Source organism: Tupaia chinensis, unplaced genomic scaffold (assembly GCF_000334495.1).
Source record: "Tupaia chinensis unplaced genomic scaffold, TupChi_1.0 Scaffold143584_1, whole genome shotgun sequence".
In the NCBI taxonomy this organism is placed as follows: domain Eukaryota; kingdom Metazoa; phylum Chordata; class Mammalia; order Scandentia; family Tupaiidae; genus Tupaia; species Tupaia belangeri.
Window position 1 is genome coordinate 5,631,889 of NW_006203430.1, and position 26,616 is coordinate 5,658,504.

Genomic DNA, 26,616 nt, shown 5'->3' on the forward strand with positions numbered 1-26,616 from the left:
CCATCCCTGCTAATTCAATTCACCAAATATGAATGCTTGTCATTTCACAGACTATTTGCCAGGACTGGGAAAGATACTGTGCTTTTGTATAGGAAGAGAATCTGATAGAGAAGCAAATAACTGGAAGACAGATGAAGGCAACATGGTGTGTGTGAAAGGCTCACCAAAAAGGAGGGAATGATTCACTTTATCTGTTACAAGGTGATAGGGACAGTCCCCTTATTTGGTGAAGTCCAAGGTGGGTTTTGAAGGATGTCTGACACAGTGTGGTGTGTCCAGAGAATTACAAGCAAATGGATATTTTTTTTTTTTTTTAATGACATAAAGGAGAATGAATGGTAGGACGCAGACTTGAAAGATCCTAGGGTTTAGGTCAAGTGAAACAGTTGAATGTTAGGCTAAGACTTTTGGAGAGGTATGGGTAAACATTTATATGCTACTTTCTTCTTCTTCTTTTATTTTTTTTTTGCAGAGGCCATGCTTACCAGAAAGAGAGAGACAGAGAGACAGAAAGCTAGAAATCACCCCCCAGGGGGAATGGCTAAGCTACAATACCTTCTCCTCCATTTTCCTCTTGGGATCTTGGGCACACACGCACACATGCCTGGTGTGAGTTTAAGCCACTGGGTCTGGGATTCAAACCATGATCGACTACATGGGAGTCCAGAGATCTAGCCATTACACCAACTGCTGGTCCCCCTATTTTCTTATTATGTGAACACAGGGTAATTAATTTAACTTCTAGATTTCTTAAATTATGAAATGAAGAAAACACATGTCCCTTATCAAGGCGTGAGAATAAACTGAAGTATTCACTGTGCCCCCCCCCTTCCCCCTGCCCTGGCAGGAGAATTTCGGTTGAGTGGCAGAAGCTGAACTGGGGAGTGGGCAAGGCTGTAGGCTGGGATCAAAACTGAGTGACTTTGTTCATATTCAAATCACATGTCTAGGGACCAGCAGTTAGTGTAATGGCTATGTCGCTGGGCTCCCACATAGTCGACCGCAGTTCACGTCCCAGGCCCGGTGGTTTAAAACTCACGCCAGGTGCATGTGCGTGCGTGCCCAAGATCCCGAGAGGAGAATGGAGAAGGGATTGCAGCATGACCATCCCCTCTGGGGGGTGATTTCTCGCTTTCTGTCTCTCTCTGTCTGTCTGGCGAGCGCACGCACCCTATAGCACAAAGAAAAACCTCTCAAAAAAAAAAAAATCACGCGTCTAAGTTAGAAGCAGGAAGAAAACAAACTGTCAAATCCAGAGTATCTAGAGATACATACCCTAGGATCTGAAGAAACCCCTAAAGGTGTAGAGAATAATCTGCACTTTCAAGTACCCTCCTTGGTGCTGGGCTGTATTATCTTGGTAAAGCTAAGCGCTGTTTCCAGCATCCCAACTATGTGTCGTTCTCAATCAGAAAGAGTCAGAGACACCTGCATGTGGTGTGGAAGCTGTAAGTGAGCAGGGCCACTGTCGGATGTAGTAGACTAACAGAGGTGTAGGGTAGGATCCCTGTCTTCCTTCATTCTGTGGCCAACCTTCCTCCCTGAGAGCTGGCCCCAGGAACCAAAGCTGTCCCAGGCAGGCCACCAAATACTCAGCTGCTGACCTGCAGAAGTGAAAGACACACAGAGGACAGAGCTTCCTGAGGACAATTCCGTGAGCTCCCCATCCAAATTCCACCTCGACTGCTGCATGTGCCTGACTTCTCAGATTGACTGGTTAGTCTCCATCTTTTCTCTCTCAGTCGTTTGCTTTCGCGGCACTACCCACAATTGTGGATAGCTTGATTTCTAGAATAACATTTCGAGTTTATTTATTTTTTCCATGAGTGAATGAGAGTGAGTTGGGGAGTGGCACCGATAGAATCGTTGTCTCTACCTTCACTCAGCCCAGGATCACAGGCATGCACATGCCCAGAAAGTTCAGAGAGGTTTCTGGTGAACCCGAAAGTGTCTCATGTCGGTCCGTCTCACAGAGCATGAGTTCCTACTGCGCCAGAATCCAGCCCCCTGGAATACATTCTTAATCCCGTATTAGAGCAACTCTGCTCCCTTGCTGAATCCTTACTAACAAACTATTGTAACTCTTTAATTGGTTTGCAGAGCTCTTGTGAATTGTTGCAGAATGTGAAGCCACTAATATCTTTTTTGTCTAAATTGCAGCCCACGCAGTAGAGGTTGGTGATTTACTGCAGGTTAGTGGAGGAGACAGTCTTAGGGTTTCTAGTCACTTGTGAGGATTATGATTATGAATCTAATTATGGTACACATGGCTGAGGCAGAGCAGCTCCCATCTGTCATTGTGGTTCAGTCTGCAAATACTGTGAAATATCAGTGTTTGTCATCCCTATAGGGAACAACTAACAGGAAGCAGCTACAACAAGAATGAACTTCTCGTCGGCCTGCTAGCTTTCTGTGTATCCTGCTGGGCACTACTGCCCAGCCCAGCCCAGTGTTTTCCTGAATGCCAGTCATAATTCATTAGTTTATTACAAAATAAAGTCAGTGGGCCTCGGTCCACTTTTTCTGAAATATAGTAGAAAATAAAATGAAACAAAAACATCAGAGAGTATTACATGTTGTTTGAAACTACGTCCTGATATATTGGATTACAGCACTTAGTGCATCTTTTAGGGTGGGTCACACTAAAAAAAAATAAAAATAAAAATAAAAAATATGGTGTTAAAACCGGTTCTCCAGAAGAACTCTGCTATATCAAACAGGTTTGTATAGGACACAGATGAAACTCATGTAATTCCTTTACCTCAACCTCTTGGAGCCAATAGTATAAGGCAGTGGCCCTGTGAACACAGACCTGTTAGGACAACACACACACCCTGCAGTGGGCTCTCTCTGGCTACCAAGTGAGTTAATGTCAGAGCAGTTTTGCCATTAAAAAAGAAATTAAGTCTTTTTTTTTTGGAGGTTGTCTTTTGCTATATGGCACATGCACTCGCCAGAAAGACAGAGAGACAGAGAGACAGAAAGCAAGAAATCATCCCCCAGGGAGGATGGCCACGCCTCAATTCCTTCTCCTCCATTCTCCTCTCGGGATCTTGGGCATGCACATACACGCACCCAGTGTGAGTTTAAGCCATGGAGTCCTGGACTTGAACCACGGTTGACTACATGGGAGTCCAGTAGCGTAGCCATTAGCCCATCTGCTGCCCCCCCCCCAAAAAAAAAATTAGTCTTAAAACATTAAGTTTTCAGAGCATTTCTATTTTGAGATTGCAGGTAAGGCTCAAAATCTGTACCCCAATTATAACAAAGTATAAGTGCTAAGCTGTAAACATGTTTTAGAAATAAAATATTAATTAAATAAAGGAAAACAGCTCTAAATTTTTAGCTGTTAAAAGATGCATCTTAGGTTAAGCAAGTCCAAGAAATGAAAAGATTAATTCGTAAAGCATAAGGTATAGTGTGATTGGCCCACATTGCAAATAGAATTGCCAAACAAATCTTTAAATTGAATGCTTCCCTAAGCAGTTGAAATGTGATTTGGTTTTCAAATGTGTATTCAGGAAGTTTTTAGGGTAATGCAGGATGAGTTGGCTGGCAAACACACTCAAGGTGGAATAGCCAATTAAGAGATGCATAGGGTGAGATAAACAAATATGTAACATCTACACAAAGACCTATACACAACTGTTTACAGCAGCTTTACTCATAATCATCTAAAGCAATCTAATCAGTCACCAACTGATCAATCAATCATTGTGCCATATCTGTATCATGGAATTTTATTAGCCATGAAAGGAAATTGAATATGGATATTTGGGGATTCATGGATAAATCTAAAAGCATTGTGCTATGAGAAAGGAGTCAGATAGAAAGGCCACAGACTCTATGATTTCATCCATATGCCAATCCCGAAAAGGGGAAGACATAGAAATGAAAACCAGGCTAGTAGCTACCAGAGACAGGAGGAAGGGAGACTGACAATGAGGGGACACAAGGAACATTGGGGTGATGAAAATACTAGGTATCTCTGCGATAGCACTTACAGGACTGCATATGTTTGTCAACGCATAGAACTACATACCTAACAAGGGCGTAATATTAGTGAATAGAAATTACACCTTAGTGGCTAAGAGAGAAAGGTGGAGGTAGAGAAAGAAAGAGGCAGGGGAGGCAAAAAGAAAAAGTGAGCTGAAGCAATTTGGCACGGAATGACCAAGACCACAAAAGTGATGAACAGGACAGAGAGGAAAAGTAAAATTCAAGACAACATAAAAATGTAAATGAAGAAACAACAGCAGCTGAAATCTAATATGTGCCTGATATAGAGGCAACATGAAAACAAAGCACATCTGTAAATAAGTAAATGTTGAAAAGAATACAGAAATGGTCTTAACTGGGAGGAATTGTTTCATGACATCTCAACATTCTAAAAGAAATATAGTCGCAAGGTCCTTGAGCACTTCTTTGTGGTATTTCAACAGAAGCTGCTTCACTGGCTTGTATCCCTGGGGATTTCCCTAATAGAAAAATTTATGGCAAGGATAAAATTAACAATGCTGGATTTGGAGGGAACTAGTTCTTTTGCAAATCCCTTTGCTTGAAATTCTGGGAAATGATGTTTTGACAGTTCAAGACCTATTACAAAAGCACCAATTTATAGGATTACAGTTAGGTTATTGAGAGGCTTTTGACTAAACAAAACTTTGCTATTTTCATAAATAAAAAAAAAAAACACTACTCGAGTGAGCTGTAGTCACTTAGATTCATGTGCCTACACATTTGAACAGTGTGTATTTCTATCCTATTTGCAAGATATGAGCCTTCTGCTCCAGCCCAGCCAGATTTATCGCTGAAGTTTACACAGGCCATGCACACCCTGTGCTCTTTCCTGTACTGTCCGTGCAATAGGACAAGTACTCTTTCCTGTTTTAATACCAACACTCTTTGATTCACCATGACGAATCCAGCATCCCATACTGACTGTCCTCCTTCCAGTTCAGACCTTGCAGGTCTCTCTACACGAGTTCCTTCATAACTCAACACACACTGTCCCGACTGGCATTAAGCTTTGTAGTGCCTATCTGAGAATAGCTGGGCAATTCAGAATGAGACCATTTCTTTGGCTTCTCTACTCTCTTCATACCAGTCTCAATGTTGGCTATAATTTATTTAATAAATGATGATGCACCTGAACCCACATGGAAAGGTGTCCTGAGTTCACGTCTCGAGACCTCCCTTACCATGGGCATGTATGTATGCCTGTGATCTTGGCCAGCTGAAACTTGTGGTGGATCATAGCACCAAGACTTTATTGGAGGTTCCTCTCTTTCTTACTCTCCCTCTCTCTCTCCCCCTTTCTCTTTCATGGAAGAAATAAATAAATAGCTTTTAAAAATAAATTAAAGCTATCTTTTACTTGTACAAGAAGTTACCATTTGTTACAGTTGATAAACTTGGTGCGGTTGAAAGTTTAGTAACAGCTATTATAAACTTCTCATTTTTGCAGGCCATTTAATAAGTACTTCCATTAAATCTTCTTTGGGTGCCTACCAGGTACTATGTGAATCCTTTTGCTTCTTCCTTTCATATATGCCTGTAGATGCTCCAATCCCACTTCCTCTTTACTGCCAAGAAATTCTACAACAGACAAAAGAGTTCAACCCATGTTCCTTCAGGCTGTTCCTCCTCCTGAAGCCTCGGAGGGATGTCTGCCCAGAGAAAACAGGTGTCCTCAGGCACTTTCATTCCAAGGCTCCAGGTTTCTGCTGACTTGTTTGGTAGGGACAATCAATGATCTGGTGAGGCTTCTCAGTGGCCACTTCAGAGCCCCAACCATAGCCGAGGGCTGGGAGATGTGCTGCTTGGTTTGGTGGGTTACATACGCAGCAGTGCTAGTGCCTGTGTGGATGATTGCAAGGAGAGCAAACTTCATTCCAAAAAGTTTGTGGACGATGCATGCTATGAAAAAAATCTATGCAAAGATTTTGAAAATATTTGCACCAAAATAAATTTGTACTTTAATTCCATTTTTCTATAAACTCTTTGAAGTCTTCTCATACACTCTTCTTTGACTCATAGGTTTTTATCTCTGCCTTATACTTCTCAGTAGCAAATGGAATTCGGAGAACAGACAGCGGCATAGCAGTAATGTGGCACTCTGCAAAGCTGACCCACACAGGGAAGTTCCAGATTCACCTCTATGCCTATGATTTTGGGCTGGCTTAAAGTGAGGGTGGATTGCGATGTCAAGACCCTGTTGATAGTGTTCTCTTTTTCTCTTTCTCTCTCTTTGTATACACACACACACACACACACACACACACACACACACTCCTATGTTTGTGGTGGCAGTTGTTATTTCATTCTTTTCCTAAAAGCAATGTGTGCGTGTCTTGAAAAATACACTAGCAGTCCTGGGGGATGTGGGACCAACACCAACCACTTAGCCTAGGTATCCTCAAGATAATGAATGAGCCAAACAGCAGTGTCAATATTACCTGTCATCATTTTTCCTTCAAGAAGCTAAACACCTGCTTTTTGGGAAATTCTGGTGACCATCCAACAATTTGCAACAAAGTCTGAGCATTCAGTTTCAGAAGCCGAAGGACAAAGTTCTCCATATCCTCTCTGCATTGTGGTCCACATCCATTAGTGTTAACATAAAAACACTAGCAAATTCACTGAAATGACATTCAGTCCAACATGGAATTCGATTATCTGTGTGGATTTCTAAATAAATACATTTAACTGATCAGAGCAGAGTGCAGAGAGGTCTTCAAACCCAAACATTTCTCATGATGACCAAGTGGAAACAATTTTCTCTCTGTTTATGGCAAACAGGTCAATAAACAGCTTCTAACACAAGCCATTTGAAGCTGTATCTGAGGCTTCTCTGACTTCTCTAATCTAATGTTTATAGTTCCCAGTGCTATTGACTTGTTAATTGATCAGTGTTTCCCACTTGCTCTCTCAATGACATCCTCTCAGGATGCTCCTAAATTATAAGATCAGGGTAGACGCATGTGGCGTTAGTTAACTCTGGGCCACATGTGTTGTCCCCACCTATCCCCATCTCTTGCTGGAGAAACAGGTTACTGTAGGGTAGGTTCTGCTCCACAGCTACGGTGCCCAAGAGTTGAGTGTGTGGTATAGTGTGCTAGATTATCTGCTTCTCCACCATGGCCTTCCACATACTTGGCATAAAAACACTCTCAATCTTCCAGAATAAGGTGCATCACTCCTAATTCACTTCAGCAAAAGAATGATGCAGTATTGATCCCCAACTCCTAAGATTCTTGGATTATGAAAATAAAAATACTAAATGTCACTGTCTATAACTATAGCCATAAGGATTGTTGATATCTGTTTGCTATTACAATATTCTTTTTTAAAAAAAATTTAGTTTCTAATGACTTTAAACACTTTTTTTGTTTGCTTTATTTTTGCCATAGGGCATGTGCATTCATCAGACAGAAGTAAAGAGAAAACGAAAGTGAGAAAGCACTCCCCAGGGGGATGGTTATGCCACAATTCCCTTTCCTTCGCTCTGCTCTTGGCATTTTGGGCACACACACACATGAGCCCGGCATAATTCTCAAGCTGTCAGTCTGGGACTCGAACCACAAAGCTGGGCATGTAGGATTCAGCACTTTAACTCCATGCTATCTGCTGGTCCTTTAAGGACATTTTTAACCTTTTTAAAAAAAAAGTTTATTTATTTCATGAGACAGAGAGACAGAGAGGCACTCTGACAAGGTCTCATGCCATGATCCTGTGTCCGCCAATCTTCTCAGCCAGCCAGGATCATGGTACCAAACCTGTGATCTTCCATACATCTCCAGCATTGCTTGAGCAGTGTGCTACTTCTGTGCCACTGAGCCAGTTCTAAACACATGGATATGCACATGGATAATTTCTGAAATTATACTCCTAGGGTAAAAGGAAAACACAATCCTTGTTGCCACAAATCGTCACTGTTTAACGTAACACTCCTGAAATAAGTGTATTCACTCTTTAATGTAAAAAATAATTTAAGTATTTCTAAAGTTTCTCCTTCTTCCATAGGAAGCGATTACTCAGTCCAAATAAAACCCTCCAACTTTAGAGACATTCTCCACTACAGAATGATTTGCTGGTGGGATGATACAAACTCTGCTTCTTGGTTATGCAGGTGAAACAATTTTAGCATAAAATTCTAGCTTACAAATTCATGAAGTGAAATTGAGGGCAACAAATATGTTTTAAGGCATTATGCTAAGCATCTTATCATGAATATGTTCTACTGCCCTTCCACAGATGTAATCTGAGAGCTAAGTTTTTACCTAAGAGAATAAACACACACACACACACACACACACACACACACACACACACACACAAAATCAGGACAGACAGGTGGTATCAGAAAAGCTTCAGTGGTCAAGGTGATGTAAGAAAGATGTCTACAGGATGGCAAGATTTTGAGACTAAGGCATGAAGAGAAGGTGTTATAGCTAGACATAGAGGCTGAGAAGTCTGCGGTGTGTTCTGACTCCAACCATCAGGAATCTTAAACTAGGTGCAGAAAGATGAAGTGTTAGCCAATTGGACTGAAAATGTGGGTGGGGGAGGTCTTGAAGAAAAGTTGAGACTTATAAATTAATTAATTAGGTAGTGAAGGATGAGATCATAGCTACATGTTTGTAAAAAATAATTTAGTTTTCTTTCTGGAAGGAATAGAGAAAGAAAAACAAAAAGGGAATCAGGCAATAAGTCTGAGGGAAAAGCCCTTTCTCATTCCCAGGGAAGGGAAAGTGGACCTAGGTACATAAACGGGAGGGAAGGAGCAGCAGCGTGTTTCAGAGGCAGGGCAGAGTTTCTCTCCTAAAACGAAGGCATTGTGGTAGGACGGCAAGGCTGAGGTGAGGGTAGGAGGGGCTATGCCATAGGAACAAAAGGTTATGGAAGCATATGAAGACTGTGAGTCCTGCCTGACCAAATGTTTCCTGGGTCCACTGAGCAACAAGGGCTACAGTTACTGAGACCAAGAAAGGGAGTGGCGAGTGCAGAGAAGGCAGCATGTTTAGTCAGTAACGCCATTCTGGTAACAGGACTGCACCTGATGTATAGTAAGATGTGCCAGACCTAACTGCCACTTGGTTATGTGTAAAGAAGTAAATCCTTGGGGTCAAGGGGTGGCATAGCGGTTAAGATGCTGGACTCCTGCCTGGCTGACCATGGTTCGAGTCCCAGACCTGAAGGCTTGAAACACTCTGGGATCATGTGAGTGCATGGCCAAAATCCCAGGAAGAGAATGGAGGAGAAGGGACTGTGGTGTGGCCATCCCCCTGGGGACTGATTTCTCACTTTCTCTCTCTGTTTCTCTGCAGAGAACACATACCCTATGGCAAAAATCTCTCTAGGGGGAAATAAAGGTAAATCCTTAAATCTTCATTTACTCATTACCTGTAGGAGTGAAACACTGGGCTACAGAGTTGGTATAGTGCTCGTACAATACTGTAGGTTTGCTACTTTAGATATTTCATTTGAATTTAGAAAGGTATGTATGAGAGTGTGTATGTTTATGTCTGTAGAAGTAGCCCAAGTAAAAGAAGAGTGAGGAAGGATTTTTTTTTCTACTTTATGTATCTAAGATGATGTGTTTTCTAAGACCCTGGTGGAAAACTCAAAGAGCTCCTATGATATCTGCCTAATAGAAGTTGTCATTTTATCAGAGCAATAGGGTCTCTGTCCCTAGCCAAGGTGATTCACTGATTGAGTATGAAAAAGGCATTTTATGGTAGACAGAGCAATGAAAGAACTAACTTCAGACTTTTAAGTAGGATGCTGACAAAATAAGAAATACACACCCTGTGCTCATATCTGCTCATTTGCACAATTCTCCCAAACATTCCATTTTATAGACTCAGCAGCCCAGTTCTACCTCTCTATCAAACGGCATGAATTTCCTGTCTACTATTCATCATGCTGTCTGCACCAAGACTTGAAATCTTTAAGTGATATATTACACAGTTCATCTGTTCATGACACTAATGAAATCTAAAACATTTCATGCTGATACCTCTAATTTTGTATTGAGCAAGTGCCAAAATAACCACCTGGGAATTTAGACTTTTAGTTCAAGAATGCACTGTTCTCTCTAGGATCTGATCTTTGTCATTCATTAACTTAATATCTATTTATTTTAGCCATATAATGACCTAATTTTGCAAAGACGGAGATTATACCTAAGAGGATCTGTAATTTCAGCCACATTTTGAAAGAAAAGCTTTAATTAAGGGCGATGTTTTTTAGAAGAAACATAGATATTTTCACCAAATACTTATTTAATGATGTTACTATGCTTGAATAAAGGAAAGTTGTGTGAATTACTTTCTAAGTTGGAAGCCAAAGGTCAAGGTAAAACTCTCAACAACCTAAAAAGACAAATCTCCCACTTTTGTTAAACACAAACACATATGTGTACTTTATATCCATACATATATATGTATATATATATTTATCTATGGTTTTTAGTCTGTGTTTAAATATGCACAAGGTATTTTGGCAGATGGGGGCAAAAGGCAAGTTTTACCTACTCCACAAAAATGTTTAATGAAAGTGATTCTGTGGTATCCCATAAATGTAAAAGCTTCACTGACAAGATTTTACTTTTCTTCTGACTGTGTGGGAGTTATAGGCACTTAATAAATGCTTACAATAAGAATGAAGAGACGACTATTTAATATTATCTTAGAATACGATGTAGCTATATCATGACAAGGAATATCTTACTCCGTTCTTGTTTTGCTAACAAATACCTGAGACTGGGTTATTTTAAAGACATAGAGGCTTATCAACTCACAATTTGGGTGGCTTGGAAATCCAAAGGCATTGAGATCTGTCTGGCTTCTAACATGGCTGACAGAAACACAGGATGGCAGGTCCGTGCAGCAAGAGAGCAAGCTGTGGTAGCACTCTTTTATAGCAACCAGCTCTCATAAGAACTAGACCTTTCTCACAAAAGCTAGAATTCACTGGATCTTGAGCGAGGTCAATCATCTATTCATGGAAGTGCGGGATCCATGGTGAAGTCACTGTGTTCCAATCACCATCTACCAGGCCTCACCACCTCCCAACACCAAATTCCAAAACATGAAACTTTGGGAGACAAATCATTATTCAATCATAATAATGGGTTGAATAAAACTACATTGAAATTTTTGTGTATGTTTCTTTAGGTATGTTTTGGCAGCCAATACTCTATTTTGACTAAAGATAAACCTCTTCTGTTCTTTGTCATAACATATCAATTTTCTCTAATGGTGCCTAAAGTGGCCCCAGTCACCACACCCTTGAAGTATCTGATGTTTACATTTTAATCTCACACATTGACTATCCCCTAGAATAGGCTGGGGATAACAGAATGATTACCCTGCAAAGTTCAGTCTCATGGGGGATGGAAAATAGGGATCCAAGTGCTCCTACTTCTACCTGCACACCTTTGCAGCCACTTTCCTACCCGGCTGGCCACTGTCTTCATTTTTGCCTGAAATTCTTTTACAAAAAGTGCTCCCTTCAGCATCTAGCAATTAATCAGAGTGTCCTGGGTACCAGCTTACAGAAAGCAATTTAAGTATTTAGTTTGTTCTCGATTCCTTATTTAACAATTTGACTTTGAAAGGAAAGAAGAAAAAAGAGAGAAATATTGAAAACAAATTCCATTAGTGTCTGAGAATATTTTAGCATAAGCACACTATCCTTGTCTGATAACTGAATGATGACTATAATAAAAGCTCAGTAAATGATAAAACATGATGGTGGCACGAGAAAGAATTAACTCCATCTGATTCTCCAGTGTTTTTTTAAGCTTGCTTCTTGCTTCATTGTATCAAAGCAAAAGGGCTCTGAGTTTTTTGTTTGTTTGTGTGTGTGTGTGTGTGTGTGTGTGGTGTGTGTGTGTGTGTGTGTGTGTGTGTGTAATAGAACAGCTGCAAATTTTAATACATTTACCAAGGATCCTCCTTTGAGCTTCTGGTTTCTCTAGCCTTTCTAATGATGTGATAAACAAGAATTCTGGACTGTGTATGAGCTATCAAAGGGTGTGAAGCCGAAGCAGGTGTAAATCAGCTATTTCCATTAATATACACACACTGCTGGGGGCATTAAGAATAGATGTAAGGTTACTTCTGACAACTGTCACTCACTGTGACCTAATATGAGGAGGTGGGTTGGAGAATTCAAGCCTACTGTCCACTGCTTCTAAGCCAGTAGTTATTGGGTGAGGGTGCACTGAGTTTTGTTTTCTATCTCCATTAACTTTCGTGGTGTTAATAGCCACTTTCAAGTGTTTTGGAGTTTATGAAAAATGATGAATAGATAATATGGTCTATAGTGTTTGGCTGAATATTATTACCATTATTGATGTAATTATGATTAAATGGTGGCAAAACAAATTCATTAGCAATATAATTTCATGCCATTGAAAGTACTAAATACAAAGTCAGGTCTGGATTCTGACCACATTTTGGTAAAAAATCATATTTCCAGCTCTTCTGTTTAATATCTCTGTGCCTCACTGTAGCCACATGCAAAAGAAGGGAGGCTCTCTAGGCTCTCTGGAGTGGTACAGTTTGCAGGATGCCATGACCCAAGCTAAACTCATTACTCATCTGCTTCTAGGTAAGCAAGGGCATGAGGAAATGAGCATTTCTAGATTTTTGTTAGTTAAGAAAAAAATATATTGATATCTACATCCAAAATAGGGCATTAATCAGTTTATTCATTTTAATTTTTCAGAGGGCACATGCACTCTTCAGAGAGAGATGGAGAAAATAAGTGTCTCCAAAGGAGATGGTTATACTGCAATCCCTTCTCCTTCCTTTTGGGAGTTTGGGGAATGTCTGCACACTTGCCCAGAGTACTTTTCAAACTGACAGGTCTAGGACTTGAAGTGGCCAGTTGGCTACGTGGGATCCAGTCATCTTCACCACCACACCAATGACTGAACCTGAAACAGGGCTTTTTCATTTTTGGAGAGGTTTTTGCTATAGGGTTCATGTGCTCACCAGACAGACAGAGAAAGACAGAGAGACAGAAAGCGAGAAATCATTCCCCAGGAGGGGATGGTCACATCACAATCCCTTCTCCTCCATTCTTCCCTTGGGATCTTGGGCATGAACGCACACCCGTGAGTTTAAGCCACTGGGTCCAGGACTCGAACCATGGTCGACTACATGGGAGTCTAGCAACATAGTCATTACATCATCTGCTGGTCCCGAAATAGGGCTTTTAAATGTAGATTCATGGACAGTGTTGTGTTTTTGAAGTTGTTTGAATCTCCTGAAACTGCATATAAATTTTATTTATGTGTCTATGTGCATTGTTCTGGAAAGCAGATCTAGTATTTTTATCAGATTGTTTATGAATCTGTGACATGATGACACCTCCTCTAAATTGTGAACCAAGGATTTCTAAAGGTTCATAATTGGTGATTAAAGTAACAACATTATAAATAATAATACTTTACATTTTCATAGAAAAAATCCTTGCTAAAGATCACATCAGAATCCAAGCTTTTTAGTTTCAGGTCAGTTAAGATAGTTTAAGGAGTTAGACAGAGGCACAAAAGTAAACTGTTAATCTCTGCAAGGCTGATTCACATGGGAGGGTTTCAGATTTCCATTAGGAGACACCCCCCACCCGGGTATGCTGGGCACTGGTATACCCATGATCTGAGGTTAGCTGAGGTTGGGGGTGGATCCACAGCATTGAGATCCTGTTAGGAGTAGTCTCTCTACTTCTCTCTCTCTCCCTCTCTCTCTTTCTCTGTCTCACTCATGGAAGAAATAATAATAATAATAAACCTTAAAAATATAGTTTACCAGTGATAGTATCATTGTTCTGATTCTGCACAGTACAAATCCTGAGAGAAGGGTTTGGGTGCAGGTGGTTTATTTAAGAAGCCCTCCTGGAAGTTCTGAAAGTGAGGGATAGGGAAGTGAGAGAAGACTGTGACAAGCATATTCCCAGTGGGTCACTGCTGTAGTGAATTCCTAGGAAGCTTTTGCAGAACTCTATAGAATGAGCCATGGATTGTCCAAGGGACTGAAAGAGGAGCTGGAGCATTTATGCATTTATTAACATTTCTGTTGCTCACCGATGAGAAGCAGGGCACCGACCACAGGCTTCTCCAGGCTGTACTGTGTGTGGGCTCAACAAACTTCCAAGAAGCTAGAGAAAACCCCCAGGCAGGGAAACCTAAAGCTGCAGGAACAAGGTAGAGAGACAGCAGCTACATAACGGAACCAACCAACAGGTTGTGACCATCCTTCCTCCCCCATACACCGAAATCCAGTTATTCAAGTTGCAACTTTGAAGTTCACTTTAGAACACATTTGGTATAAATCCCTGGGTCATATTCATGCTGTCACGCCTTCATTCAGACTTTCATAATCATTTTGTCAAGTATTGCAAGGGTTTCCCAGCTGAGCTCTTTGCTCAGGTAGCCCATCCCCTGGTCTACATTGCTGCTCAGGCAACATTTCTGTCTAACCTTATCTTCCTCTGAGTTCATGCTCTTCAGTGTCATGTCAATGCTATCAATAAAAGGTTTAAATTTCTTGGCTTTGCTTATAAAGTACTCCCCGGTGTCATTTTCACTCCACATTCAGTTTTTATTTCTTATATCTGTGCCCTCACACTTCATCTTTAATATACCTGGTAAATGAACTCCAGTGAAGTCATCCTTCACAATCTTACCCAAGTACGCCCTGAAGTTAAGACTTCATTGGCAACCCCTTGATCCCCAAACCACACACTCAGCCTTACCTTAACCCCTCATATGCCAACACACTCATGTCTCTTTTCTATTTCTATATTACATGCATCATTATAGTGGTACCTGGTATAGAATAGTTTCTTCAAATGACTAAACTAAATGAGAACATGTACCTCACTGTATTATATTTTCCACTTTTCTATTGGTATCTTCTGTAAGATTAAGATCCAAAGATATGAGAGTAGAGAGGATAAATGTAGATACCAGAGACTCTAAGGGAAGGACAGCAGGTGGTAGGGAGTGGGTAAGAAGGGAAAAGGGAGGAAATATTTAACAAAAGAATATAAATTTCTTTGTGGAAGAATGTTCTGTAATTTTTGTTTTATAAATTAATTTTTTGGAGAGATTTTTGCTATAGGATGTGTGCGCTTGCTGGAGAGACAGAAAGCAAGAAATCACTCCCATGAGGGATGGGCAGGCTAGAATCCCTTCTCTTCCATTCTCCTCTTAGGATTTTGGGCATGCACACACGCATACACGCCTGGCTTGAGTTTTAAGCCACCGGGTCCGGGTCTCAAACCTTGGTCAAATACGTGGAATTCAGTGATGTATCCATTATTCAATCTGCTAGTTCCAATTTTTTTAATGGTAAAAATAAAACGAAACCTAAAAAACAGTATCCTTTCTCACCAACCTCCACATCCAACATAGTTGTCATAATCTATGTTCAAAATACAGAGTGGCATGGTGGATTGTGAATGATGAGGAGGCAAAATCACATATTGCCTTTGACACTCACTAGCTATTGATCATGAGTAAAATACCTAGCTTATGTGATTTTACTTTGCTTACTTGTAAAATAAAACAGGCCTACTCCATAGATTATATGACGACTCCCATCTAGTCACACTCCTTCCTGATGACAATATTATACATCGGTGCATGTTCCCATGTAGTTTACAGAGACTCCTGCAGGAGGATCCTCTATACTCAAGGCTTCGGAGGTGGCTGTGTAACCTGCTTGAGTGTTTGCCGTTTGCAGAAGCAACATACGTCACATGGAGCAAACGCTTCAACAGCCATTGTTTGGCTTGACCGTGGCAATCCTTCCCCACCAGAAGAAAGGCGTGCCCCATCTGAAGGCTCTACTTCAGCCAGGATCTCAGCATAAAGAAAGCACTTGGAAAAGAGCCACAGTCGATACACAGCCTCCACAGCCGGCATTTAATAAGAGCAAGACATAAACTTCTGATCTTGCAAATCATTGAGATAGGATGTAAGTTAGCCCAGTGTATCTCAGCAGAACCTCACTCTACAGCGGTGGGAGAATTCAGTAAATCCTGTAAAGCAAAATGCTTAGGGAGGCCAACACAGGAAAAGCATTTAATAAATGCAAGTTCCTTGTGTTAAACTGAAAACCTTAAGGCAAATTCAGGAATTGGCAGAAAGTAGATGTTTAAAAATGTACAATTCAATTCATTAGTTGAATTAATTAGCAAATAACAAAATACAGAGACATCCATTTTTTTCCTAGTCATTTTCTGAATGTAACCAACTGTGACAAAATTTTGTACATTCATAAATTTTCACAAAATAGAATTTATTATTTCAAAATAGGCTGCTAAACTTTCCAGGAATATTTGTATGGTCTGAAATAATTAAAGAAGTTAGGAACTCATCTTTTATAAAATCAACAAAAAGATAGGGTAAGTCATTTAATTAAGAAAGATGTATTTTGAACTTCTTCGTTGTCTTATAAAACTACAAGGTTAACAACACATTACCAAATACCCACTCACTAAGGTTATTATTTTTTTATACCCCATAGACCATAAGAACAAAGTAATGGTATGATTTGAGTTTAAAGGTTCTTTTTTTACCTTCTGTATGCTTCTCAATAAGTCAATATAAAGAAATAGCTATCTTTAAAATAGGTATTCAAATCGTTCATTTCAGTTCACAGACTTATGACATTCACTTTTTTTTCCCCAAAAAGCTTTCTGCCATAGTGTGTGTGGACTCCCCAGAGAAAGATAGTGACAGAGAAAGTGAGAAACCACCCCCAGGGGGATGGCCATGCTGCATTCCTTCCTCCTCCATTCTCCTCCTGGGACTTTGGGCATAGATGCACATGTGCCTGGCATGATTTTCACCTGTGGGGTCTGGAACTGCAATGGTGGTCAGGGATGTGAGAGTCCAGCATCTTAACCACTACCCCATCTGCTGCCCCCGACCTTTACTTTTAAACTTCAGAAAAATATAGAACTAACTATAGAAGTGATAGAAACTTGCTTTTATCACAATTGATTTTACTTAGCCATCTCATTTACTGAGTCTAAGTTTTTATATAGAAAAGATATGATTCAGGCCAGCTATTGGTTCAAGGACATTAGGACCAGCTAGTGGCTCAAAGGTAACCCTATTCTGCCAGCTGTCCCCACATGGGAAGGTCCCCAGTTCATGATCTAGATCCTTCCTTTGCATGATGGGTGTAAACATGTATTCACGATCGTCTGCAGATGGAGTAGATTGTGGTGTGAAGATCTCATTGGGGTTGACTCTCTCTATATCGCTTTTTCTTTCTTTCTCATCCAAGAAATGAATAAATAAACTTAAAAAAAAAAAAGAAAACCATTCCTGGGATCTACTTTCTCATTATTTCTCCGTATTTTACACAATATTGCCTCAAGGAACAACATTAATTTCTATTATCCAGCTAGTTATAAAGCTGTAGAATAAAAAAGAAAAAAATTAAAATATGGTCTTAAGTCTTCCAAGAGTCTGTTCCTTCTTTAAAAGGAAGACAATAGAAATTAAAATTTATTGAAAAGATTCCATGAAAGTAGAGGCTGTGCCAATAGAACAGTGACACACTACTGTTAATTTAAAAAGCAATTTATTTATCAGAAACCTATTAAATGTCATTTATTTGCCAATCCCTGTAACTAAAGTTTGCAAGATGGCAAGACTTAATTTCCTGTCCCCAGATAGTGTAGGTCTAGTGCAAGTAGACCACATAGGTACATATAAAACTATATAAAATCTACATGTGACTGTGAACATGTCTGATTGCTCTATCCTAAAGGCAGACAGGAAGAGTTGAGAAAACAGAGAGGGACACTGGGGATGCTGGTTGGTGGGATCAGGGAAAGGTTCTGGGAGAAGATGGCAGTCGGGTATGAATCAATTGTACAAAAGAAAGCCATAAGGCAGGACTGGAGAAAAACCAATGAAACATTTAAAAAGATAAATGTGAAGCCCTTCCCTGGTTAAGCTGCAACAGAATTAGGCAATTGGTCATTTCTTCCCATGTCTAATCATTTAGTTTTGCTCTCCTCAGGGGATTAAGTGCAAGGTGCCTTTGTTAACAAAGCAGAAATGGCTCCTGTCCTAGTGCAGCTCTGGGTCTTACAACAGGGAGTGTGTCACAGGGAGAAGCCAGCACCAAACTCAGAGTACGAGACTCAGGCAGGCTCAGCAACATTCGTTGCTGGAGGCCAGATGGTGAAACGGCAGAAAAATACAATCCTCTGTGGAGCTGACCCACATGAGAAGGTTCCAGTGTGCACCCAGAGACCTCCCCGAGTACACTGGGCATATATTGCCCATGATCTGGGGCTGGTTGAGGATGAGGGTGGATCACAGCATCAAGACCCTGTCAAGGATGCTGTCTTTGTCTCCCATTCTTAGAGTAAATAAAAATACACTTTTTTAAAAAAAGAAATATCCAGGACCAGCCGATGGTGTAGTGTTAAGGTGCTAGACTCTTAACTTGACCAACCACAGTTCTACTCCCAGACCTAGCAGCTTTAAAATCATGCTGGGTGCCTGTGCATACATGCCCAAAACCTCAGGAGGAGAATGGAGAAGGGATTGCTGTGTGGCCATGCTCCCTGGGGCATGATTTCTTACTTTCCCTTTCACTGTCTCTCTCTGTGTGTCTCTCTCTGGCGAATGTATGTGTCCTATGGCAAAAACCCTTTAAAAATATATTCTTTTGTTGATAGAAAAGTAAACAAAAGTAATTTCCACATGGATGCACAAAATAAAGGCATGTCTTCTTTCTTATCCTCTGAGAAGTGAGCCAGCTCTAGCATCCTACACGCTGCTATGCTGTAGGATGAAATACACGGAGTCCTTTCAAAAGCCCACTCTTTCATTAACACTCTCCAGCCAAATGTCTATGGGCTTCTCCAGCAAGAAGTCACTAATTTATTTCTCAAACATCTGATTAGCTAGTATGTGTCAGGTAGTGCTCTGGGCATGGAGGTATGAAGACAGTCTCATCTTTACACATTCCAGGACTTTATGGTCTAAAGGAGGAAAAACACAGGGACAGTTTTGATGCAATATAGCTAGTGTATAATTGAAGAATGTGAAAAGATTTTGAGAAGTTGTTGAGGCCCTGCGGGTCAGTCATCAGAAAAGGTTCACCACTCCAGAATGTCTCAAACATGAAGGGTGGGTGGACGTTTCTCCATGGTATACATACAGGAGGAGGGGACGAACAACAACCAGAGAGCTGTTGAGGCTGGGATCTCCCTGAAAGACACAGCCACGCCTTTCGAATTATGTCTACACTAGGGGAAAAACAAAACCCCAGGAATATCTGTGTTTCATTAAAGCAGGCTCTTTTCAGGGTGATTTATATTTCAAAATGCTCTTTAAAGGGCTAAGATATTTCATTCCACAATCCAAGCAGAGCATCAAATGAAATCACGTATAAAAACATTCATGATAATGTAACCTAAAGGACTGTGCTGATTACACAGATTTATCGAGAATAATTTCTTTGCTTTTTCAGTAAAAACGGGCAAAAGATCAGTCAAACATTGTTATTTTAAAATAGGCAGCAATAAGATCTCCCAGAAAGCAGAAACTTTTATTTTTGCTGGCAGATTACTATGTGTGAGTCTATTTACTTGCTGAAATATTTTTCTCAAATGAAAAGAACAGCTTTGGAAAGAGAAAACCATGTTCAGACCTTGCTCAGAGCTTGCTGTGATAGACATTACTGTAGCTGTCTTCTCTGCTACCCTCCCTTCCTGGCTACATGGCAAGGTGGCACCTGTGAGCTGTGAGCTTTGGTGAAAAACATCATTTCCAGGTGGAGATATCAAAGACAGGGCTGACCAAGCTCTTTCCGTGCCTGAGCAAACTCAAAGTGTCTCATTTGAGACAAAAGCAGCCACACCAATGACACACCACGTAGAGGCAAGCAGCCTTGTAAAGTCACCTGGTCTCCTAATCAGAGTTTGTATGGGTGAGAAAGAAGCATTTGCTGTGTTGAGCCACTGAGAATTTGGGCCGCTGTGGCTCCAAATATACCACCTAGTAGCTAAAAACACATGGTTACAGCCTGCAGATGTCAAGGAATTTACAAAGTCACACTCACCTGGCATCAGCCTAACCTAGATGAATAGATGACTGTGATTTGGAATCATGTATTGTCATAAACTTAGAAAATCTGCACAGGAGGGTGAGCTTTCTCAATGAAACCAAAATGTGTTAGGTACAGACTGTTTTGCTATAGTATATGTATTTTTTCAACTCTACTTTTGTTTTATATATATATATATGATATATATATATATATATATCATATATATATATGATATATATCATACTCCTGGTATGTAGGATCAGGAGTGCACAAGGTGTCTGGGAAGCGACACAGAGATGCTTGAACCTGCATTACAACATTTCCTTCTTATGTCACAACATACTTCTTTAAGGTAGGACTCTAAAATAAACCCCTGATACTCCACAAAGGGGAAATGATTGTAAGGTGAACAGGACATAGCATCATGAATTCAGCTACATAAACTAAGACAATGTGTATTATACTGAGACAATGAATATAATCACACAGTTTCCAGAAAGGAAATGGCCGAACACCCTCTCCTGAGGAGGTCCACCACCATCCCACCACATGTTACTATAAGGAGAGCAGGCAGGGCAGACGTCAAAAGCTTCCTTTCAGTCACACAGTGTACAACAGAGGCCATTTTTTTAAAAAAATTATTCTTGGAGCAAGCTTTGAAGCTTTAGCTGACTCAGTTATTATTTGCCCTTAGAGGTGATTACTTTAAAGTCATTTGCTGGCCAGCAGATAGATGGGCAAACTTCAAAGAAGGACATAGCAATGAAAGGATCAATATCTCGTACAATCACGCTAAAGAACCAAATAGCTTTATGTATGATATACTGGAATTCCCTTTAAGAGAAAGAATAGGTTCAAGTTGAGAATAAAAAGAAAAAGAGCAAAGCCATCTTTAACTGCACTGCTGACACACTCAGTCTTTCAACTGTAAATGCACAATAACCCTGAAGATCAATTTAAGATATTTCCTATGATGCACAGAATGCTGTTGGCCCTTAAATGAGAAAATGCTGGATGACATGAGAAAAACAGCATGATATTTTAAGACAACATCTAAAAACCAGAGTTATCACCAAATGCCTTCAATGGACCCCTAGTATACGTACTGAGAAGTTAGGGCTGACGACACTACATTCCAAAAATAAACTTATCATTTGATATATGCCTTTTTATTTGTACATCTAATTGGAAGCCTAAAAATATTAGGGAGGCATTGTAATATAGAATTGATATTTTCTGACCTTAACCAAAATAGTTACAAAATTAGGATCGTAAATAAGTCTTTTTTTTTTTTTTTTTGAGAGATTTTCGCTATAGGGCGCATGCACTCACCAGAAAGACAGAGAGAGACATAGAGACAGAAAGCAAGAAATTGAGAAATCACCCCCCAGGAGGGATGGTCACGCTGCAATCCCTTCTCCTCCCGGTGTGAGTTTTAAGCCACCGGGTCCGGGACGCAAACCGCAATTGACTACGTGGGAGTCCAGCGACATAGCCATTACGCTAACTGCTGGTTCCCATTAAGTCTTGATACTATGACCCCAGAGCTAAGGGATAAGAAAAAATAAAACATAGACAATTCTGAAACAGGATGCAGGTCAATACAAGGGACTGACTATATGTGTGACCTACTTGGTTTCTTTGAGTTTGCTTTATTTTTTTGTTTTGTTTTGTTTGCCTGTGAGATGGTGACTGTAGTCTACAATCAGGGAAGTCAACAAGTGATGACCAGCAGTTAAACCCTGTTAGAGATCTGTTTTTATAAATAAAGCTTTATTGAAATATAGCTGTACTTACTGTCTACAGCTGCTTTCTGCTACAACAGTAAGATTGAGAAGTTAACAATGTAAATTTTATGGCTCACAAAGCCCCAAATACTTAATATCTGCCCTTTTACAGTAAGCTTGCCAAACACTGGTCTATAGAGTTATTGTATGAACTAGAAATGATTTACTACAGGGCTCGATACATGGTAGCAGCTTTTACTAATTCATCATTCAAGTGTGCAGTGGTTAAGGTCTTAGAAGTTAAGAATAAAATGTAGTTTCAATTGCTAAATCCTATTGATCATTAATTCCTTTACCATTGTAGAAGTTTTGCTTCACTGAGGATATAGCAGAGAATCTCCACACATGTGCACCTGGCGTGATTTTCAAACTGCCAAGTATGGGACTCAAACTGCAGAGTCAGTTATGTGGGATCCATTCTCCTTAACCTCCATGCCATCTGCTGTCCCTGAGATAACACTTTTTAACCTATCATGTTGTCTGAAATTAGAACATACTTAGGGATTTTGAGGAAATAGTTTCTCTCGTGCACTGCTGGTGGGAGTGAAAATTGTTGAAACTCCATGGAGGGAAATTTGGCAAAATTCCAAGTGAATTTACTCTTTGATTATACTTAGGAATTTAGTCCTAAGATATTTGGCAACAATATAAGTGTGTGCAAGGCTATTCATTCATTTTTCTTCCTGGTAAGAGCAAAAGACTAAAAAACAACCTAAATGTTCATGCATTGGGTATTGGTTGAATGGACTACATTGTATGAACAAGAGGAGTTAAAGCAAAGAGCCTGTGATCCATTTCCCCTCTGATCACCAAGGAGACACTGGGATGGGAAAGAAGGTAGGTGACTTATCAATAGTTTAATTCCTTGTAAGCATATTACCAGATAGATGAATGACTTTTTGCTAGGGAGAGAGTCCTGATAGATGGAGTGCTTCAAGCCGGGCATCTCTGGTTTTGGATATATGATCATAATTATGACTACCAGGAGAATTTCAGATGAGCTATTTAACTTTATTCAGTATAAAGCTGGGGATGTTGCAAAGTTAAAGGCTCCCTGCTAAGTGAAGTTTCCACAACCTCCTTAGAAACCTTATCTGCCACTCTGAGTCAGAGAGCCTGGCTCTGATGTGTAAAAGGACCTGAGATACCCGTGAAATGATATCCTGATCTCTCCTGCATTACCAGTGGCCCCGTGATCACATGTGTCCTTGAAATTATTAATAAAGCTAGATACTGTATAAGGCCCCTGACCTGTGAATCTGACTTGACAATCTCATCCTTTGTTTTTGATCTTCCATGTAAAAGAGTGCTACTTGCATGTTAATGGAGCAGAGAATATCTGTACACCAGTGTGGAGTGATCTCCCAGATATACTTCTGTGGAAAAATCCAAGTGCAGAAAAATAAATATAATATGACATTCTTCACTCAAGAGCAAAACAAGGCTACAGATATATATCAGTATTGGCTTACATATGCAAAAGTTAGTATCAGGAGGTTAAATCAAAAGTTAATAGATGATTATGTCTAGAGAAAGGAGCAGCAGGGCACAAAGGAATAAAAAGTGATAAAAACTTTAAACTTTCTCTTACAAAAAGTCACATGACCTGTAGTTGGAATCATATAATTAAATCACAAAGTTAAATCAAAAGGAAAAAGTCTGCTGAAGTATTTAAATTTCCGAAACAAACCAAATTATATAAAACATTTGGAATATGGCCCACATAGAAAAAAACACTTCCAATAATTTTAGTTTTCATTCTTCTGACAGTATTTTATTTTTTTTAATTTTTGCTATAAGGCACATGTGCTCCCCAGCTCACCAGACAGAGAGAGAGAATGAGAATCACCCCCCAGGGGGTCTTGACCACATCACAATCCCTTCTCCTCCATTCTCTGGAGATCTGGGGCATGCACACATAGGCACCAGGAGTGATTTTCAAGATGCAGGGTCCAGGACCCGAGCCATGGTCAGCGATGTGGGAGTCCAACAACTTAACCATTCTGCCACCTGCTAGCCCCGATGAGGTTAAAAAGTTAAAGTTTCATCTAATCATCCTGTTACTACTGTTAGTATTAGGATTATTTTGAAAATATTACACAAACTTTAAAATGAAGTTTTGTTAAGAATCAAGATTTTCAATGAAAAATAAAAGAGGTATAAATATAATGTCCAAGAAGTTAAAAATTCTGCTAGGCTATATTTGAATTGGGAATATTATAGAAATTTGGAATTTATCCTTTTCAAAAATGTCTTAGTTCCATTGATTAAATAGGCCCATAAACAACATCACCCCACAATTGATGAACATCCCTAGTGTTTAATTGTGGCTTCAAATGACTGTTCCTCACAGAAGAAAGCAGTGCTCCTTGGAGAAAAGACTTACTTCAGGTTGGAATACTACGACCTCAGTATATCTAGTTGTGCCAGAAATGCAGAAATTATAAAGACCAGTGGGTTTGTGTCAAAGGACAAGAAATCAACATGAAGCTGTTCAACTAAGATCAACAGGATCTCAGTTTTCAATTAGAGCCAATAAGAGCTAACGATTTTAATAACTGTAAATCTCTATCTATCTATCTATCTATCTATCTATCTATCTATCTATCTTTATCTATCCTATCTATCTATCTATCTATCTATCTATCTATATCTATCTATCTATAATTTTTTGTATTAAAACTGCAGAGCCAAATATGATAGGTGAAGTATGAAGTTAGGAAAGACTCGACTCTATTTCCTACAATTCTCCAATTATACAATTTATTGTTCATACCATTTTGAAGTTCAAGAAAACATTTTCATACAAGCTGCTCCATTAATCTGTATTTCCACTCTGTGCAGGGTAGGATTTTTTTTTTTTTTTTTTTTTGGTAAAGTTCAATTTTACAAAGAAACTGAGGTTAAAGGGGCAAAAATAATGACTTGCTCAAGGTCATGCAGTTACTGAAGCAGTGGTAGCAAGACTATTGATTCATAATCAATACATTACTTAGACCAAAGTAGGATAATAGTAGCTAAAAGTGGAGACATGTTAACCTCCGCTTACCTTTCAAAGCCAATCTGCCGAAATGTCTTTTCCCAGGTTGAGCCTGTAAAGGAAGGAAAAGCTTAATCAGTGCATAGGAAATATTCATATCCTGTGGTCCTTTTTCTGCACATACATGTGGATATTTGGTTTTACATTGAAGTGGTATGACTTGGTTTGCTGTCGTATGCATAGAATATCCAAATCCATAAAAGAAGATTCCTCACTTCCAATTGTCAGATGAGAATTTTAGAGAACAAAGACTATAATAAAAATTCTGCATTTACAAAAGTTAAGTCCACATAATGATTTAAGGGCATATTCCTTGCAATGTGACAAAACTTTCCACTCTTGCTTTCCTCTCATGAAAGCAATAGAGCACGTTAGTCATTCTCTAAAATTGTAAGTGTGTCCAGGTAAAATAATATGAGTTAAGGCACTGGATCCCACATAGCCAGCTGTGTGGTTTGAATCCCCAGTCCAGCAGTTTGAAAATCATGCCGGGCACAGGTGAGTGCTCAAAATCCCAAGAGGAAAATGGAGGAAAACAGCTTGTAGTGGGCTGTCCTCCCCGGAGGTGATTTCTCACTTTCCCTCTTTCCTACTCTTTCTCTGTCTGGCAAGTGCATGTGCACTATAGCAAAAACTAAAATAATAATAATAATAAACTGCGTATTGTAAACTATACTCTAAAATCAAATCCATAGAATGATGGAACCTATTGAAATCTAAATTGTACCCTGAAGTTCTAATTCTTAATATTTCCTTTTTTTTTTCTTCCACAAAAAGCTTAACATTTTAAATCAGAAGAATGCAAAATGAGATCCCAGCCTAGTGGTCCGATCGGCTGCAAATGAACTATAGTTCAGTCAGCCACATACCCAAAGGAAGGTTCAGATCCCCTGGTTGTCCTGAAAATAGGTCAGGTATGCACATGTGACGGGGCCATGCAGGCAACACAAGCTGGTAAGGATGGTGCCTCCCATTCTAAGGCAGGGCCTGGACTGGGAAGAAACTGAGGCAGGGCCCAGTTTACGAGCTCTCCCTTTTGTCCTTGCATTGACTTGTATTCAATTTCTCTGCCGTGAGTTTTACTGTTATTACGGTACCCTGTAAGGGTAAAACATCACCCCCAACCATTGCAATAAAGCCAATTAGTGATCTTGTAGGAATGTGGTTCCCTAAGACTGACAAGAGGACCAGGAAGTTTAAGACTCCCCCACCTGTCTGTTTTTAAGCCAAAATTAACATATAGATTAAGTTAGTATAAACCAAATTAGCTTTAGAAGTATATGTAGACTAACTTAGTTTAAGTTTAGTTTTATATAGATCCCCCTTGTTAAAGCTACAGCCAAAATTTACTCAAGCTAGGAAAGTCAGCACATTCACCACATAACAGAGACTCAGATAAAACAAAAGAACTCACTAATTGACAGACTCAACAAACAAAATGCAGGAACCCACAGATTTATTAGAGAAAAAAGCCTGGATGGGACAACAGAATAAACAAAGCTGAGGGCTCCACAGAAAGATTAACCATTTTAGCTGGGAATTCTTATCTAAAGCAACAGGTAGCTTTCAACTACAAAGAGTTTCTCATCTATGTGCTGTTGACTATGAAAAACTGCAAATAAAACATCCTGTGTTGTCTCCTGAGCTACAAGATCATCTTCCTTTCCCATATAAGATCATAGACTCA

The 26,616-nt window shown here is 39.8% G+C and overlaps 1 protein-coding gene across 2 annotated transcripts in view; it reads right to left on the reverse strand.

Annotated features, from left to right (window-relative positions):
* The window catches only part of PIEZO2 (piezo type mechanosensitive ion channel component 2), a 514,198-nt gene that overhangs the window by 239,277 nt on the left and 248,305 nt on the right, over positions 1–26,616 (reverse strand). For both annotated transcript variants that reach the window (XM_027766530.1, XM_027766529.1), the window contains exon 4: positions 24,939–24,981. In XM_027766530.1, coding sequence (XP_027622331.1) covers positions 24,939–24,981 — 43 coding nt within the window. The remainder of the gene's footprint in view (positions 1–24,938; positions 24,982–26,616) is intronic.